Source organism: Pyxicephalus adspersus, chromosome 9 (genome assembly GCF_032062135.1).
Source record: "Pyxicephalus adspersus chromosome 9, UCB_Pads_2.0, whole genome shotgun sequence".
NCBI lineage: Eukaryota > Metazoa > Chordata > Amphibia > Anura > Pyxicephalidae > Pyxicephalus > Pyxicephalus adspersus.
Window position 1 is genome coordinate 63,411,190 of NC_092866.1, and position 15,992 is coordinate 63,427,181.

Genomic DNA, 15,992 nt, shown 5'->3' on the forward strand with positions numbered 1-15,992 from the left:
CCCTGAGCAAAGCAAATACCTAACATACAGATGACCCCATCCAGACCTTAGGCTACGTACACACGTTAGATGATTCCCGTCCATATCTCGCCTTAGGGCTAGTATTGGGCGAGAATCTGACATGTGTACAGTGTCCGTCCGACGTCATTCATGGATCCGTCCTGGCGGATTCCATGAAAGCCAAACGACCACAGTGCAAGTAAAGGGGAGAGAGCACAGCGGGGTGTTGCTCCGTCATTCTCCCCCCTGCCCTCTTTCCTCTCCATAGAGCAAAACAGTGCTCTATGTACATTGCTTGTTCATGCATCTTACCGTTTTTTTGTCATTGTAATCGATCGTGAAAGATCCTTTCCGAAGACAAAAATCTAACGTGTGTACTTAGCCTTAGACCAGTTAATATACATACAGATCCTGCATGCATACCCTTAGATCAGTCCGTGAACATTTAGATCTTACATTCAGATATTAAAGCAGTTATATAGACAAAAATCACCCGTTCAGACCTCGCAAATCCTTTGTTCGAAAGAAGGACCAGTCATTTTTCATACAGAACTCCCATCTATTTCTTACTATCAGTATTGACCATTACCTGCATACAGGTGGGGACATCACTCCCACATCCCTGCACAGCGCAGGGCAGACAGTCAGGAAGCAATGTGTCACATGATTACAATTTGGGTATAAAGGCTTATGTGTATTGCTGGGGGATTAAAATAGGTTCAACTGGGGGACCTGGGTAGAATCTATGTCAACCAACTATCAAAGACAATGATTTTATTGTGAGTGCAAATATCCCCGCAATAGCAGCCCCTATACCCTTCACGTGACAAGTTTCATGCTAAAATCCAGTATCCTAAGTTCAGTAAGCTAGATGTAACTGCCCAAATCCTTTTCCAGAACTGCTGTGTGCACAACAAAAGCCGGCCTTATTCTACCACAAGAAGGAGCTGGGATCCCCCAGTTGAAACCTTTCTACCTTTATGCCTAATACACTATATCCTATAACATATAAGTTCCAATGCGAATCCCTGAATCAGAACATCATTTTCTTGGCATTATGATAGTACCTCGCTGATGACGAAACCATCCATAATCATCTTTATAGCAACCACGTCTTCTATACATCTCCTGAGGAAGCCAAAAAGGCGAAACGTGTCGTGTTATGAGACGTTCAATTACAAATATAATCTAGATGATTTTTATAGTTATAGATAGTTGAGGCGTCTATACCCCATGACGGTTTTGGACAAATTAATTATTTCTGTATATAATTCCGTATATTGTCAATTCTTTATCTACTTATAATATATGTGTTTATATCAGCCTATGAGTCAATTCTTTCCTCTCTTTATTTATTTAATTTTTAGATATACTTGTGTCCAATATCTACAGATTGATAGACTAAGGCTGGGTACACATGTGCAATAGTTGTCGTCTGATAATCGTCTCAGAGCCAATATCAGACGAGAATCTTGTGTGTGTACAGCGCTCGTCTTCCATCGTCTGAACGACCGTCCTGGCGGATCCACAGACGATGGACGACAAACGATCGTAAAGAAAGTGAAGGGGGAGAGAGCACAGAGGGGTGCCGCTCTGTCATTCTCCCCCTCCCTTCTCCATAGAGCAGAACGGTGCTATATGAACAGCACTCGTTCATGCATCGTGCAGTCGTTAGTTGTTGGAAAGGATCGTGAAAGATCCTTTCTAACGACAGCGATTTGTACATAACGACATGTGTACATAGCCTTAGATTGTTGGAAAGGATTAGTAAAACACACAAGCTGTGTAGCACTAGTTAGTAAGAATTGGACTATGTGTATCTGCTATATAAGACCTATCCATTGCATATACATAAATATAAAGTATGCATGGAAGGATTTATACGATACTATGAATTGGGCGATCTCTTTAAAAAAAAGACTGAAATATAGATTCTTTTGTCCATAAAACCCAGGTATTATCACAGGAACCCTGCAGCTTTTTTATTCTCTGGCATTATAAAGGAGAGCAGACCCCTTTTTATAAACCCATACAAGTGGGTTGGGATACATTGAAATCTGCTTTCCTGCTGGGTGTCTGATAATGGGGCTTAGCCCGTCAATTCTTCTGTGGGATGGAAATATCTGTGATAGGAAATGTTTCCTGGGGACTCTGATAGAGATCTGTGTGATGGATAATTGCCCCCAGAGTATAGCGGAAGAGAGAAAGCTATATTGCAATAGCCCTATTAGTGACATCAGATCCGTGTGTTCTATTCTGGGAAACCTATTATTAAGGAATTAAAGACATTTCTCCCAGGCAGGGTGGCTCTTTAGATTTCACTATTCACAGCACTTTTATGTCTTCTGGCCTTAATGTATATTAATTGTATAAACTTTGCTTTTTTTTCTCATGCATATGTCTAATTCTCTGTTCAGTCATCTGTCAGTACTACATTGGTGACCACATAGTGGTTCTCTGCTCTGTGAGTGATGTCACACATATGTTATATCATAGTGTTCCATTGGGTGTGTAGTGATGCCATGGCTTGTTACTGGTTTTCATATAATGTCATAGCATGTCATTGGGTTTCTAATGATGTCATGGCATGTCACTGGGCTTATAGTGATGTCATGGCATATTACTGGTCTTCTGGTGATGTCATAACAAGTCATTGGGTTTCTTGTGATGTCATGGCATGTCTCTGGGCTTCTAGTGATGTCATGGCATATTACTGGTCTTCTGGTGATGTCATAGCATGTCATTGGGCTTTTAGTGATGTCATGACATGTCCTTGGGTTTCTATTGATGTCATGGCATGTCACTGGGCTTCTAGTGATGTCATGGCATGTTACTGGGCTTCTAGTGATGTCATAGCATGTCACTGGGCTTCTAGTGATGTCATGGCATGTCACTGGGCTTCTAGTGATGTCATGGCATGTCCTTGGGTTTCTAGTGATGTTATGGCATGTCATTGGGCTTCTAGTGATGTCATGGTAAGTCGCTAAACTACTAGTGATGTGATGGCCAGGCCATTGCATTACTATTGACATGACATGCTACTGTACCTTAGGCTAAACTCCAGGCAGCTACTGAATTTACCTATTCATTTAATAACTAAAACTGAAAATATTTTAAATACAGGGAGTTTAAGTACCTGAATTTGCAACTTTAGCTTCTTGCATTTCCTGTAGAACAGAGCTTAGACTGGACGAGGGACAAGCAACCAGTCAGTTGTGCTCCAATGCTCATGTGCTAGCAAGAAGCATGCTGATAGAAAGAGAGAGAAGAGTGACCATGATATGAGCTCCTCAGCCTGCTGCTTTTTATTCACTTACCCCCAAGTCACAGCTTTAGGGATCAAAAAACCTGTGTTACCTAATTGGGCTTTACCAGCATTCAATGTCTAGCGCTGTCTTGTAGAGTTGTGTAAACCTGAGGATTGCATAGTCAGAAGTACAAATCATTAGGTAAAACCACATACATGTGTGATTTTTATCTTTAAGTAACAATAAGGCAGAATGGCAGTGGTGCAGATTTTACTTTGCGCCGCGATTCATAGCTGAATTCTGATTGGTTGATCTGTGGTGCCTTCTTTTGTAAGCACAGCCAAGCACAGACATGTTTAATTGCACGTCGTTTGATAGTATGTCCTTGTACAAAGGGATTCCCCAGCATCTGAGACAGGTAAACCTCAGTGAACCTTGTCTAGTATTTGCGCTGGATCTTCTGCTGGTTTGTACTGGCTTAGAAAAAAAAAAAAACTTGCCTCATCGCCCTTTTGGGTGGAACGCAATCCTCTGAGACCTCACCGCCCTCCCCAGGCTAGCAACACTGCCAGACCTTCCTAGAGAAAGGTGCTGAGGATGGGAAGATCCATGGCATTGCCATAGAGATCATTCCGGGAGCGCAACTTTTCCTCATCTCCTCCCACAATCCTCTCTCCATCTACAGCAGAGCCGGTGACACTGGTGGCTCCTGCAGGGAGAACCAGTGACTGCTGCCAGCAGGGACTGTACAGTGCAGGTGGTCGGTAATCTCAGGAACCCCAGGTAAGTCCCATCTTTTCTGTACACAGATTTGTAGATTTTATTATTATTATTTTTATTATTATTAATAAACAGAAATTATATAGCGCCAACATATTATGCAGTGTTTTACATTATATAGGGGTTCCAAATGACAGACAGTGACACAAGAGGAGGAGAGGAGAGGACCCTGCCCAAAAGAGCTTACAATCTAGGACATAATTATTATTCTTTGTGATGTAATAAAAATGTATATAGGCTTTAAAATTTTCAGTTCCTGATATGCAGGGTTTTATTTTTGTCTAGTGAATATCTGTAGAAACTTGCAGCATTCAGCAAGCAATTCAAAGCTTCCCCAGTGCCCTATTATTATTATTATTATACAGTATTTATAGAGCGCCTGCATATTCCGCAGCCCTGTACGAAGTCCATAATCATGTCACTAGCTGTCCCTCAAAGGATATCACAATCTAATATCCCTACCTTAGTCATATGTCATTATCACTGTCTAAGGGCAATTTTTGGGGGAAGCCAATTAACCTAACTGTAAGTTTTTGGGATGTGGGAGGAAACCCACACAGACACCCGCAAACTCCATGCAGATAGTGTCCCGGCTGAGATTCCAGCCTGGGACCCAGCGCTGCAAAGGCCGGAGTGTCAACCATTGAGCCAACATCTTTATATAGTTGTGAGTTTCCAGAAGCGCCACAATTCTTTTTTTTTTTTTGGGGGGGTATCACTGTAGTTGTAAAAAAAGCAAGTGCAAAAAGGCACACCCAAAACAAGCGTGCTGATGTTTTCACATGCCTAGGAGGATTTAATAGGTGCCAACCTTTGAGCCAGTGTGCTGCCCTACAAAATTATTTGGGTCCCTTGATTTGCACTAAAACCCTCATCTTCCTGAAAAAAGGGGAAACTAAAACTAAGAAGTAGATAATGTTATATTTTGTGCTTTTTGTTAGCATTAAGCACCAAGATTAACCCCTTTGATTCTTACCAAACACCCCTATTAGCTTATATAGGTCTGCTTGTTGCAGATATTTGCATGAGGTTATTATCTATGTATTGCTGCATGCAATACATATTAGTATAATGCTCATGAAAATCATCCATTGAATACTTGCAAGTATTGAAGCAATGTTAATTAATGCTTCTGGCACTTGCTGGGTATTTGAGATTCATTCTTGGAATAAACACCCAGACTTTGGACTTTCACTCTGCACATGCTGTTTGTGTTTTTATTGGAGTAAATTGAGGGGGGATGGAGGTTGCGGATGTATTTCCACCTGGGTGAGACACCTGCAATACTCTGCCGCTGTCTACAGACGTTTGAGGGAGCAGTCAGACTGTCCTCAGGGCACCAAAAGTTTAGAAGCCTGCCAGGACGTCTTGGCACATTGATGTTAATTGAGGGGGAAGTTAGAGACATCTGCAGATTTTGCTGATACCCTTAGACAGGAGGGGGTAGTAGTGATGGTGCAGAACTGTTGCTTTGTCAGCAGGTAAGACATATTTGGTGAAAATCGGTTCACTATTAAAAAGACCATTTACATGCTGTATTTAAAGGGAACCTTTCAATTTTTTATACATCTGAATGTGATCATAGTAATGTTTTAAAACTTATTCTAGAAAAGATACTGGTGTCGTTCTGTTCAATGGTTAGGGGAAGGGGGAGGAGGAGTGAGCAGCACCCTGCTGTGCTTTGCACCATTGGAGTATACAGCAGTCATTCACGATCTGCCATTCATCAGTCCCCATGGCGGATTGATTAATGACACCTTTTTCGCCTGGGATGAGCACAGTGGGCGAGAATATTATGACCTGTGCACAGAGCTTTAGTTACTGCTGCCACTGACATTGGACATCACTAGATTTAGAGTGAGATTTGGTGTTGTCACCACTCTTCTGCTCATTGTTCTCTTTGCTGGAGGGGAAGCTGTACCCGAGGACCTGCAATGCAAGGATCTGCAAGGGGGCGAGGATGCACCTGTAATGTGAAGAAGCAAAGCATTGTTGGAGAAAAGATCAGCTGCAAGGAACCTGTTTACAATACCAATTCATTACCCTTTCCTTGCCATTTTGGGCACAGCTTCCACATTACAAATAGTTCCTAATAGGAGATGCTAATTGCCCTGTATTAGACGTTACACCATGTTAGTCATAGGAATATGGAACAGCAAGAATGTAAGAATCTCATTAAGATTAGTTCCAGGTAACTGATACAACAATAACTCATAATATGCAGCACAGCAATACAATTCAATTTCACTTTAAGCCAGTTTTCTCAATTTACCTGTCACGTTTAGACATATTCACTTGATGAAAGGTTCTACCCTGCTTTTTTTTGTCTCATTTAGACATAACGTTAGCTTACACCCCTGGGAAACCTTCATCTATTACATTTTATAGATCACACTGATCCCTCATTTCACTGCCGGCGCACACATTATCCTCACATTCGGATCTGCTCGGAGGGAATTCTGCCCTCCCATTCCTCCATCCTGCCCTGCAGGGACCTCGTCTTCAGGTTCCCTGTAACTGGATCTACCTCCAGACATTGCAGAATGTAATCTCCGCGTATAATTGGGGCTCTCAGGCTGGATCCCATTTCTGAGAGGTGCTGGCCGACCCTCCCTCTTATTATAAAATCAAGAAGGGACTTTGATATGTAGAATGGGGGAGAAATGACGATCACCGGCCCAGAATGAAACATCTGTTCTTTGTGGATTATCCCTTTTATTAGCCTTTTTATATTGGTTTGGTTGCCCTTACAAGCGCATTAAATAGAGATTAAAACCCAAAATGTGGGCTGTAAAAATGCCAATGCTGCAAAAAACTACAAAACGCTCAAAAACAAAACGTAAACCTGACCTGGATTATAGTTAGTTTGTGTCTCATAAACAATTTTACTTTTTTATTACATTTATTTTTATTATTTTGCTTTTTTTGTTGCATTTCAGTGCTGCTGATCTTTTGCAGCCACCTTGTGCCCCTCCAGTAAAGAGCATTTCCCAGGATGAGTTTCCTGATGGTGACAACAGTGGATTGTGCCATGAAATGCCCACTTTTCTAGTCTCCCCTCCATAGCTTGTATAACATGGTGACTTCACATGGGTACAGTAGAGAGAATAGGGAATATTAGGAGGTTATCACCTTATTAGAGGAAGTGCTTAAATAAAAACCAAGGCGGGGGTTGAAAAAGATTATTTTATTGAAAGCTACAATTTCAAAAATATTATTTTTTTTGCCTTTAAATAAGTAATACAAATTTCAAAATAACCCCTCCATACCAGTCTATGTGACCAGCCTGTGGATAATAAAAGGAAAGCAGTAAACCAATGTTTTTCACATTGCTTCCTTTACACAACAGCACAACTAATTGACTCTTTATGCTGCTTGTCACTCTCCCTTTCTGTTTTTCCCTCCAATGACCTAATAATGACATCCTCACTCATAACCTTGTTACACGCACGGCTCCAAGACTTTTCTAGAGCTGCCCCGACTCTCTGGAATGGTCTCATCATCCTATTCAGCTTGCTCCTACTTTGTGCTCATTTAAAAGAACCCCTAAAACACAATGCTTCAACCTCACCTACCCGTCTTCTTCTGTCTCCTAAACTCCTCACTACTTCCCACCATTCCATATCCCTCTCCTTTTGTGTGATACTTCCCCCACCTCTTAGATTGTAAGCTCTTCTGGACAGGGTCCTCTCCTACTCCTGGTTCACTTTTGTATTTGTCTGCCATTTGCAACCCCTGTTAAATGTACAGCTCTGCATATTATGTTGGCGCTATATAAAACCTGTTTATTAATAGTAAGCAGTTGATACCATCTCATATACTTATAATAGCTGCATAAAAAATTCACGCCTTTTTATTATTAAACAGAATTTATATAGCGGCAACATATTATGTAGCGCTGTACATTCATGATTTTTAATGAATGCATCCTGGCATACCTTGGGGTTTTCTATGTACCGAAGCTCAGAATGAACTTCATAAACCTTATAATATAAAATAATGCGTGGAAAGGACAGGAGGATTTCTGAACAACACTTTGTTTTTGGATTCAGCTTTGTCCTGCTGCTTTGAAGGAGGGTGAGGGGGTCATTATGTAAAGGTCACCTTGGAATGTGTCAGCAGATTCCGATCTCTGTCCGGTCCCTTCTGGCCGCTCTGTACTAACATGTCCTGTAGGAGTGGACTTGCCACATTTTTGGGAAGTTTTCTGCATCACTGCAAACCCTCTGCCCAGTTCAGCTGAGCATGGGATGACCTCACTCCTTAAGGTGTCTGAAATCGTCACCTGCCTTCCCATAGCAAACAAACACCAATGACAGACAGAATGTGATGGCTTTCTATGAGCTTTTAGAAAACTTGAATAATTTGGGTCAAAGTCTGCATGTGTTTCAGGAATGTGGAGGCATTTTTAGGCTGGGCCTGTTATTCCCCGGAGGGTCGGGCCTGAGGGATCAGTCTACCATCTTAAATACATATTTATGTTAAACTGTTGATGTTGCTGATTCATTGGGTTTGGTATCTATTTGTGGTTTTCTCTAAAAGCTAATAGGATTGGAGTGTATCCTTAGCCAACTTCAAACATGGAGGAAACGGTCTATATGTTATTAATAATACAACACACAAAACAAAACTGGTTCCTTAATCATGACCTCTTAAAGGGTCCAATTACTGAACTAACTCCCCAATCTAACACCTAAACTGGCCTGTAAAATATGTACATAGCACTCCTTGGCAATACCGGTGCAAGTAGTTGCGTATGGCTTCTTTGCAACATGTGAGGGGAACTGTACCTGGGTAACACAGCAATAAACTTGCACACGAGCTTGCATGTTAATGCACAAATACTTTAAAGTGTATGAACCCAAATAATCAACATCAGCACATTTTTGTAATTGTAAAGGTGTATACAATATCTATTGATTATTATTAATACTCAGTATTAGGATAGTGATGACATATTACACAGCGCTGCACAAAGTTCATAATTATGCCACTAGTTGTCCCTCAAAGGGGCTTACAATCTAATGTTCCTACCATAGTCATATGTCATTAATACAGTCTAAGGGCAATTTTGGGGGGAAGACAATTAACCTAGCTGCATGTTTTTGGAATGTGGGAGGAAACTGGCGTACCCAGAGGAGACCCACGCATACAAGTGGAGAACCTGCAGATAGTGCGCTAAGACTAACCTCTGAGCCACTGTGCTGCCTTATTGATCTTGCCAGGTATTGCAACATGTATGTTCTTCTGTAGAAGGTTGGCATTAGCTAATAATACTGTGGGCGTAGAGCGATTTCCATGCAGTGATTGCATTGTCATTGGGACTTGCTGACTCCACCAGGTGCCTACGAGCTTCTGAGAGTACACAATACAGATGCATTACAAAATAGCCTGAGACTTCCAGATGCCTTCAGCATTCAGGTTCCGAGGTCAGGGTTCTTAGCAGGCCACTTGAGTTCCTCCACATCAACCTGGTAAACACTGGAGCAGGCTTTGGACATAAGTGAATAAAACAGGGCCTCCCCTAAACTACTCTGACAAGGTTGCAACTGCACAGATGTCTAAAATATTTTTGTAGGCTAATATTTGTTAATGGAGATTACATGACTGTGTGCTGCATTTCATGCATCTGCTGGGTGTGAGGGTTCAACGCCTACAAACTTTAATGTCTCCTAGATTGTAAGATCTTCGGGGCAGGGTCCTCTCCTTCTGTGTCACTGTCTGTATTTGTCTGTCATTTGCAACTCCTATTTATTTGTATAGCACTGCATAATATGTTGGCGCTATATAAATCCTGTTTATAATTAATAATAATAGTAATAATAATGTATAGTGTACGTACCCTTATCCTCACAGCTATGCAATATGGATGGTCGAGCAAAAGCCGCCAGTGTTTTGATACATATATGAACATGTAGTAACCTTGCTGATGTGTAAGATGCCTGACTAATCTTCTCTTTCTATTTCAGTTACATGACCGATGGCGGACTGGGCCTGTACACCAGAAGACTGAACAGATTACCCGACGGAATGGCAGCTGTGCGAGAAACACTTCAGCGAAACACGTCGATGGGACAGGGGGATGCCGACAGGTCAGAAATCATATATCATATCAAAAAAGTCAACCTTCTCTTTCGATTGTTTGAAATTTCAGTAACACATACGGCAATATTGTAACTTGTCTTGTGCATGAGTTTATAGAGCACCTTTGCTGCAAACCCAGTGTTCTCCCTAGCCCCTTTTAGCTGGGTGCACCACCTGGCACACTTCAGCAACCACCCGGCTGTTTTTGGGTGGTTACTGATGAATTGAATCACAATACCAGTGCTGCCACCCACCTACATTTTTTTTTCCCACCCACCTTCAAAAAGATTCTAGGTTGAGCACTGAAGCCTGATTTTAGTTTTGAGGTGGGAATGATAAAAAGTCTTTTCTTTTCTTTCACATAGATTTCCACTCACTTCCTGTTGTGTAGTTGGGACAGGAAGTGAGGAGGAATCTCCTGAAAAAGATACAGACCATAAGAAATATAAACAAATATAATAATACATAAAATATGTTGTAACTGTTTTCTTCATTATCCAAAACCTGGATGGTTTTTAAGCCAAGTAAAGAAATCTTGTACAGTCCATCTTGTCCATGGGAGAGGCAGTAAGCAATATTTCACATTCTGGGTCTATTTTTGATCCCTGGTGATAAGCTGAGAAAGGCGACATTTGTTCCTTAAACAGAAAATATTTGCAGACCTTAACCCCTTAAGCCGGGAGCTCTGTGACCAGCGTGGTGTTTGTATAGCTCGGTGCTAACCTTCGGTTACTATCTATAGATCCTGGGGCCTCTCTAACTTGTATTGTGCCACTCAGAGAGAAGGACGTACTTTAGAACTGAAAAGTGTTTTTCTAAAATGATGAAATCATACGATAATGGAGGCAGATAAAAACCAGCTGACTGATTGAAAAAGACAACAAAGTCACCAAGCTGTGATCACACAGAGCCGGATGTCAGTCTGACAAAAACCTACTTGGCATTCAGTTTGCATGATCAGAATTCCTGGTATTGCCAATGGTCAATTTTATCTAAGAATGGGCCAAGGTGCAGGTGAGCCCAGATTTTGTTAAATTTGCAGGCTGATTTATCAAAGCTCTCCAAGGCTGGAGAGGATACACTTTATTCAGTGAAGCTGAGTGATCCAGCAAACCTGGAATGGATTTCCTTTGTTAGCAATCATTTTAAATTCTGGACCAAATCCATTCCAGGTTTGATGGATCACCTAGCTTCACCGAAGAAATTATATCCTCTCCAGCCTTGGATAGCATTAATAAATCAGACCCATTAGCTGGTGCAAGGGTGCAATGAGCCTGTTGGACATTTCATTCTAAACCTTGGTCATTGAAATGTAATTGGATAATTTTTGCAGCTATAACAGCCTCTTTTTTTCACTGGATTTGGATGTTTGTGGGAATTTGTGCCCAGACAAAATGTAGATTGAACCGTCGATACACTGCTGTACATTTTTACATATTTCCAGCAAACGTTTGCATAAAACAGAGATTCTCTCATATTGCAGTACATCATCCATTAGTCCTGAATGTCCCCAGTGAGACAAAAGAATATTTCTGATCTCAGAAACCGATGTTGAACACGAAGATCTGTCTCACAATTTGTATTCTGATTCATTCCAAAGGTGCCATTGGGGTAAAAATCAGGACCATGTAAAGGACACCCAAATTTCTCGACTCCAAACCATTGTACACGGGGGGCAAAGTTATGTTAAAACAGAAAAGGACCTTACCCAAAAACTTGCCCACAAATGTAAAATTGTTTATTATGTCTTTGTATGCTGTAGCAGTAAGAGTATCCTTCCATGGAAACAGTTAAACCTAATAATTTGGAGGAGTGTTTGCATACCTTCGGCCATATACTGTACAAAATAACACAGCATATTGATCTGGAGAGGAATGTTTGCTCACACTTCTTGAAAACACAGCAATGTCAAGGTGCAATTAGTTTTATCTCAACAGTCATTTAGCAACACGCTGATAAGTGCTACAAAGAGAATCAAGACTCTATAAAACAGTCATGAAAAGTTTGAACAACAAACCTATAAAAATGTGAACGTTACATCAAAAATTATGATCAGGTGAAGGTTATAAAACTGAAAATATCAGCTGACTCAATTACAGTGCAGTGTTCTCTCCAGCCCCTTGTAGCTGGGCGCACCACCCGGCATTTTTAGGTGACCATCCAAGTGGTTACTGAAAAATTGGGTCACAATACAGGGCTGCCACCCGCCTACAGCTTCTTCCCACCCAGCTTAAACAACATTTTCAGAGGAAAATACTGCATTGTAATGCATTGTACTGCATTGTACTCCCCAATCCAAAACTTTACCTTTCCTTTAAATTTTTATCCCATACTTCTCCAACAATGTCATTCCCCCAGTCAGTGATTATGTCAGAAGGCAACTATTCAGCTTTGTTTATCAATGTTGAATAATTAATACGTCTTGTGAAAGCGACATGAGAATGGAATCTGGTTATTGTCATTGCAGAGTCTCATTCTCGATTGTATTTATCCGCTTTTGCTGTGTACTGTTTGTCATGGAGGTTTCAAAGACATAATTACTGCTGCTATTAATAGAAGCATGCCTTAACTAGCCATTCTATAGCTATACATTCTTTAACGGCAGGCCGTGGATTGATAAATGGCTGCCCTTGTTGGGGAGGGGTCAGAGTAATGAGGACCGCTGGATGATAATTTATAACTTCCTATAGACAGAACATATATTGTATTGTTTCCTATGATACCTGCAGACATTGCTTTCCCCAGAAATGTTTTAATGCTGGGGAGGAAGAAGCTGTAGGCGTCTGGTGATCCCTGTATTGGGACCTAGCTCTTCAATACCCACCCAAAACAGCTGGGTGGTTACTGAAAAGTTCCAGGCGGTGCACCCAGCTAAAAGGGCCCGGGGAGAACACTGCCTGCAGATAAAAGATGGCAGCTTTCAGGTCTGGCAGTAAGCTCAGATTTGGACGACCACTGCAAATAGTCTTGAAAATCTTTTGCAGTCAGGTTATTCCCTATGTGTTCAGCAGCTTCCATAGTGCCATGCTACCCTCTCCCCATTTCATGTTTATAATCCTGTATTCTCGGCCAACCTTTGTATGCAGGTTTATGAAGCACCCCACTCACAGCCCAACATAAGGGCAATTGGTGTGTGTCTGACCACTCTCCAAAAATCTATGGTTGGCCCTGGAGCTGACATGCAATACACATAGCGCTGTAGTCTACTGTAATGGAACAGTAACACATCAGGCTCTTTTTCTTGGATGTATTTAGGGTACCCATGGACCTAAAAGGATTGCTGGTTCTGTGTACAACCTGACTGTCTTGTAGTTGTTTTTGCTGTCAGCTTTTTTCTAAACATGCTTTAATTGCCCAGTTCTCAAATAACAAGGGATTGCAGGCAGATAGCTTCATTGCATCATATTGCAGGGACCGGGGAAAAAAAGAAGCTATACAAGTGTACATGAAATAAATCCTAACTTGTCACAGTTTATAGTCATTGTATAGGTTTCCAAGAAAGCTTCAACTTTTATCATTAAAGGGAAATTTGCCTTGACTGAGATGTCAAAAGTCTGCTGCAGAAAGAAGAAAGCATTTTCTCAGTCTTTTCTACTAGCCTGCACTGCCTAACACATTACAAGGTTGTATATATCAGAAATAAATGAACACAGATCACAACTGCACAGACATCAGGATTTAAAGGACTCTGAGTTGGCATCTCAGTCCAGGAAGTAGATGGCAGACTTGGATAAGGCAGAGCAAACATGACATATTTGGTAAAAAATGTATATTATGGCATTGTCATGGGATGCATTGTGATTTCAATGATTAGCAATAAATACCTGGATATCTGACACACTACTATCCTTGCCCTTAACATGAAAAATGAATATAATGCTAGATTATAATGCTAGAATACTAATAGGTGCTTTGCCCTTATAGTAAATTGATGGCTGGCAGATGTATCCCATCCTTTTGGATTTGAATTTATATGGATTCCTTTAAAATGTTAAGATTAAGTAAACAGGCTTATCATTGGCTTGCAGATTTCTGTGTGTATATACTTCATTTCCTTTCCCGGCCCTGGCTGTGTGGGGTTACGTGATTATCAGGGGTGGATGGATACCTGTGTCGCTCTGAGCAATACATGGTATGTGTGTGGTGAGTCACAGGACAATTCCAGTAAGGAGACAGAAGATACTCCTGTCATCATCACACTTCCCGACACTAAACAAATGTCCCAATTATGGCCGCCTTATCTTCCAGTAAATTAGAAGAGCTGGAAGCCATTCTCTCCCTCCTGCAGCACATACTGTCCTAAGGAGTTCAGGAGGACACACGAACAATGCTATTGATATATCAGCTCCAAAACTAAACCTAGCACATTTTTACTGGATTTCCATGAAACTGGGGGCCGTTCAATAATCAGCAGCGTCATCGGCTTATCGGTAGGACAGGTGAAGATTTTGTATTTTTTTCCTGTGTTGTGGAACACGTAGCCGCAGGAGTTGACAGCAAGAGGGACCGGTTCCTCAGGGCCAATATGCTTTCCCACACCTAAAATACACACTCCTGTGTGAACCGGAGTTTGTGGCTTTCTCACATTGCTTTCTCTTTTCCTCCTAGTCTGAGTCCTCTGTGGCTTTACATTCACATATAGGTGAAGTGAAACCAGACCAATTCTATCCAGGAGACATTGCAGCAAAAAGTTAGCTCATATGATATGTTAGCCATAGACCGGAAGCTAGAGGAAGGAGCAGGGGAATTGGGCCAAACGTGGAGAGGCTATGAAAAGTTTATTTAATCATAATAAGGGGGCTGTAATAACCCCCAAAATGCTGCTTGTTCTTTTGTGGTCTCTCAACATTTGGTCTAATGCTTACCCCAATCACCAGCCTTCTGCTCCAACCTCCGGACCTTTCTTTCTTCACACCAGTTGATGAGCAGTGTCTTTACAATAGCTCAATAATCATTTTGGACATCAGACATTTTTGGCTTCCCTAATGCTACAATGCATATTTTTGGAAAGATCCGTTGGTGGATTCTGATTTTTAATGGAATCACCAACTTTGCATCACCAAATGGCAAGCAAAAGCACAAAAAATCAAGTATCATAAAAGCTCACTTGCAGTGTTTTTCTTTTGCATTATTAATAATAATAATAATAATAATAATAATAATAATAATGGACAAGATTTTTATAGCACCAACATATTAGGCAGCGCTGTACATTAAATAGGGGTTGCAAATGACAGATAGATACAGACAGTGACACAGGAGGAGGAGAGGACCCTGCCCCAAAGAGCTTACAATCTAGGAGGTGGGGGAAGTATCACACAATAGGAGGGGGATACGAAATGGTGGGTGAGTAGTGAGGGTTTAGGAGACAGAAGAAGACGGGTAGGTGAGGTTGAAGCATTGGGTTTTAAGGTCTCTTTTAAATGAGCAGAAAGTAGGAGCAAGCCGAGGACGAGAAGACCATTCCAGTTAGTGGGGGCAGCTCTAGAAAAGTCTTGGAGCCGTGCGTGTGACGAGGTTATGAGTGAGGAAGTCATTATAAGGTCATTGGAGGAGCAAAGGGAGCGACTATTGTTCTATCAGGTCAGAAAGGTAAATGGGACAAGAACTGTGGAAGGATATGAAGGCAAAGCACAGGAGCTTGAATTTTATTTTAAGGTGAAAGGGAAACTTGCATTTTGCTTTTAAATTTGTAGAAAATTCGACTTTAGGCAAGGTTATTTCCTTGCCACTTTCTGAAAGTATTTATTTATCTAGAAGGATTTACTATCTGTGTTGGCCCAGGTCCTGCTCTTCTCTCAACATAACCTAATACAGAACACAAATACTGTAATATGTCACTTTGGTAACAGCTTTGTGTCCAGGGGGCTTCTGATACCT

The 15,992-nt window shown here is 41.3% G+C and overlaps 1 protein-coding gene across 1 annotated transcript in view; it reads left to right on the plus strand.

Moving 5' to 3' along the window:
* Positions 1-15,992, plus strand: part of NAV2 (neuron navigator 2) — a gene marked incomplete in the record, with an annotated part of 175,018 nt that overhangs the window by 110,758 nt on the left and 48,268 nt on the right. Inside the window, 1 exon segment of the mRNA XM_072422311.1 lies at positions 9,998-10,120. Within this exon segment, the coding sequence (XP_072278412.1) occupies positions 9,998-10,120 (123 nt within the window).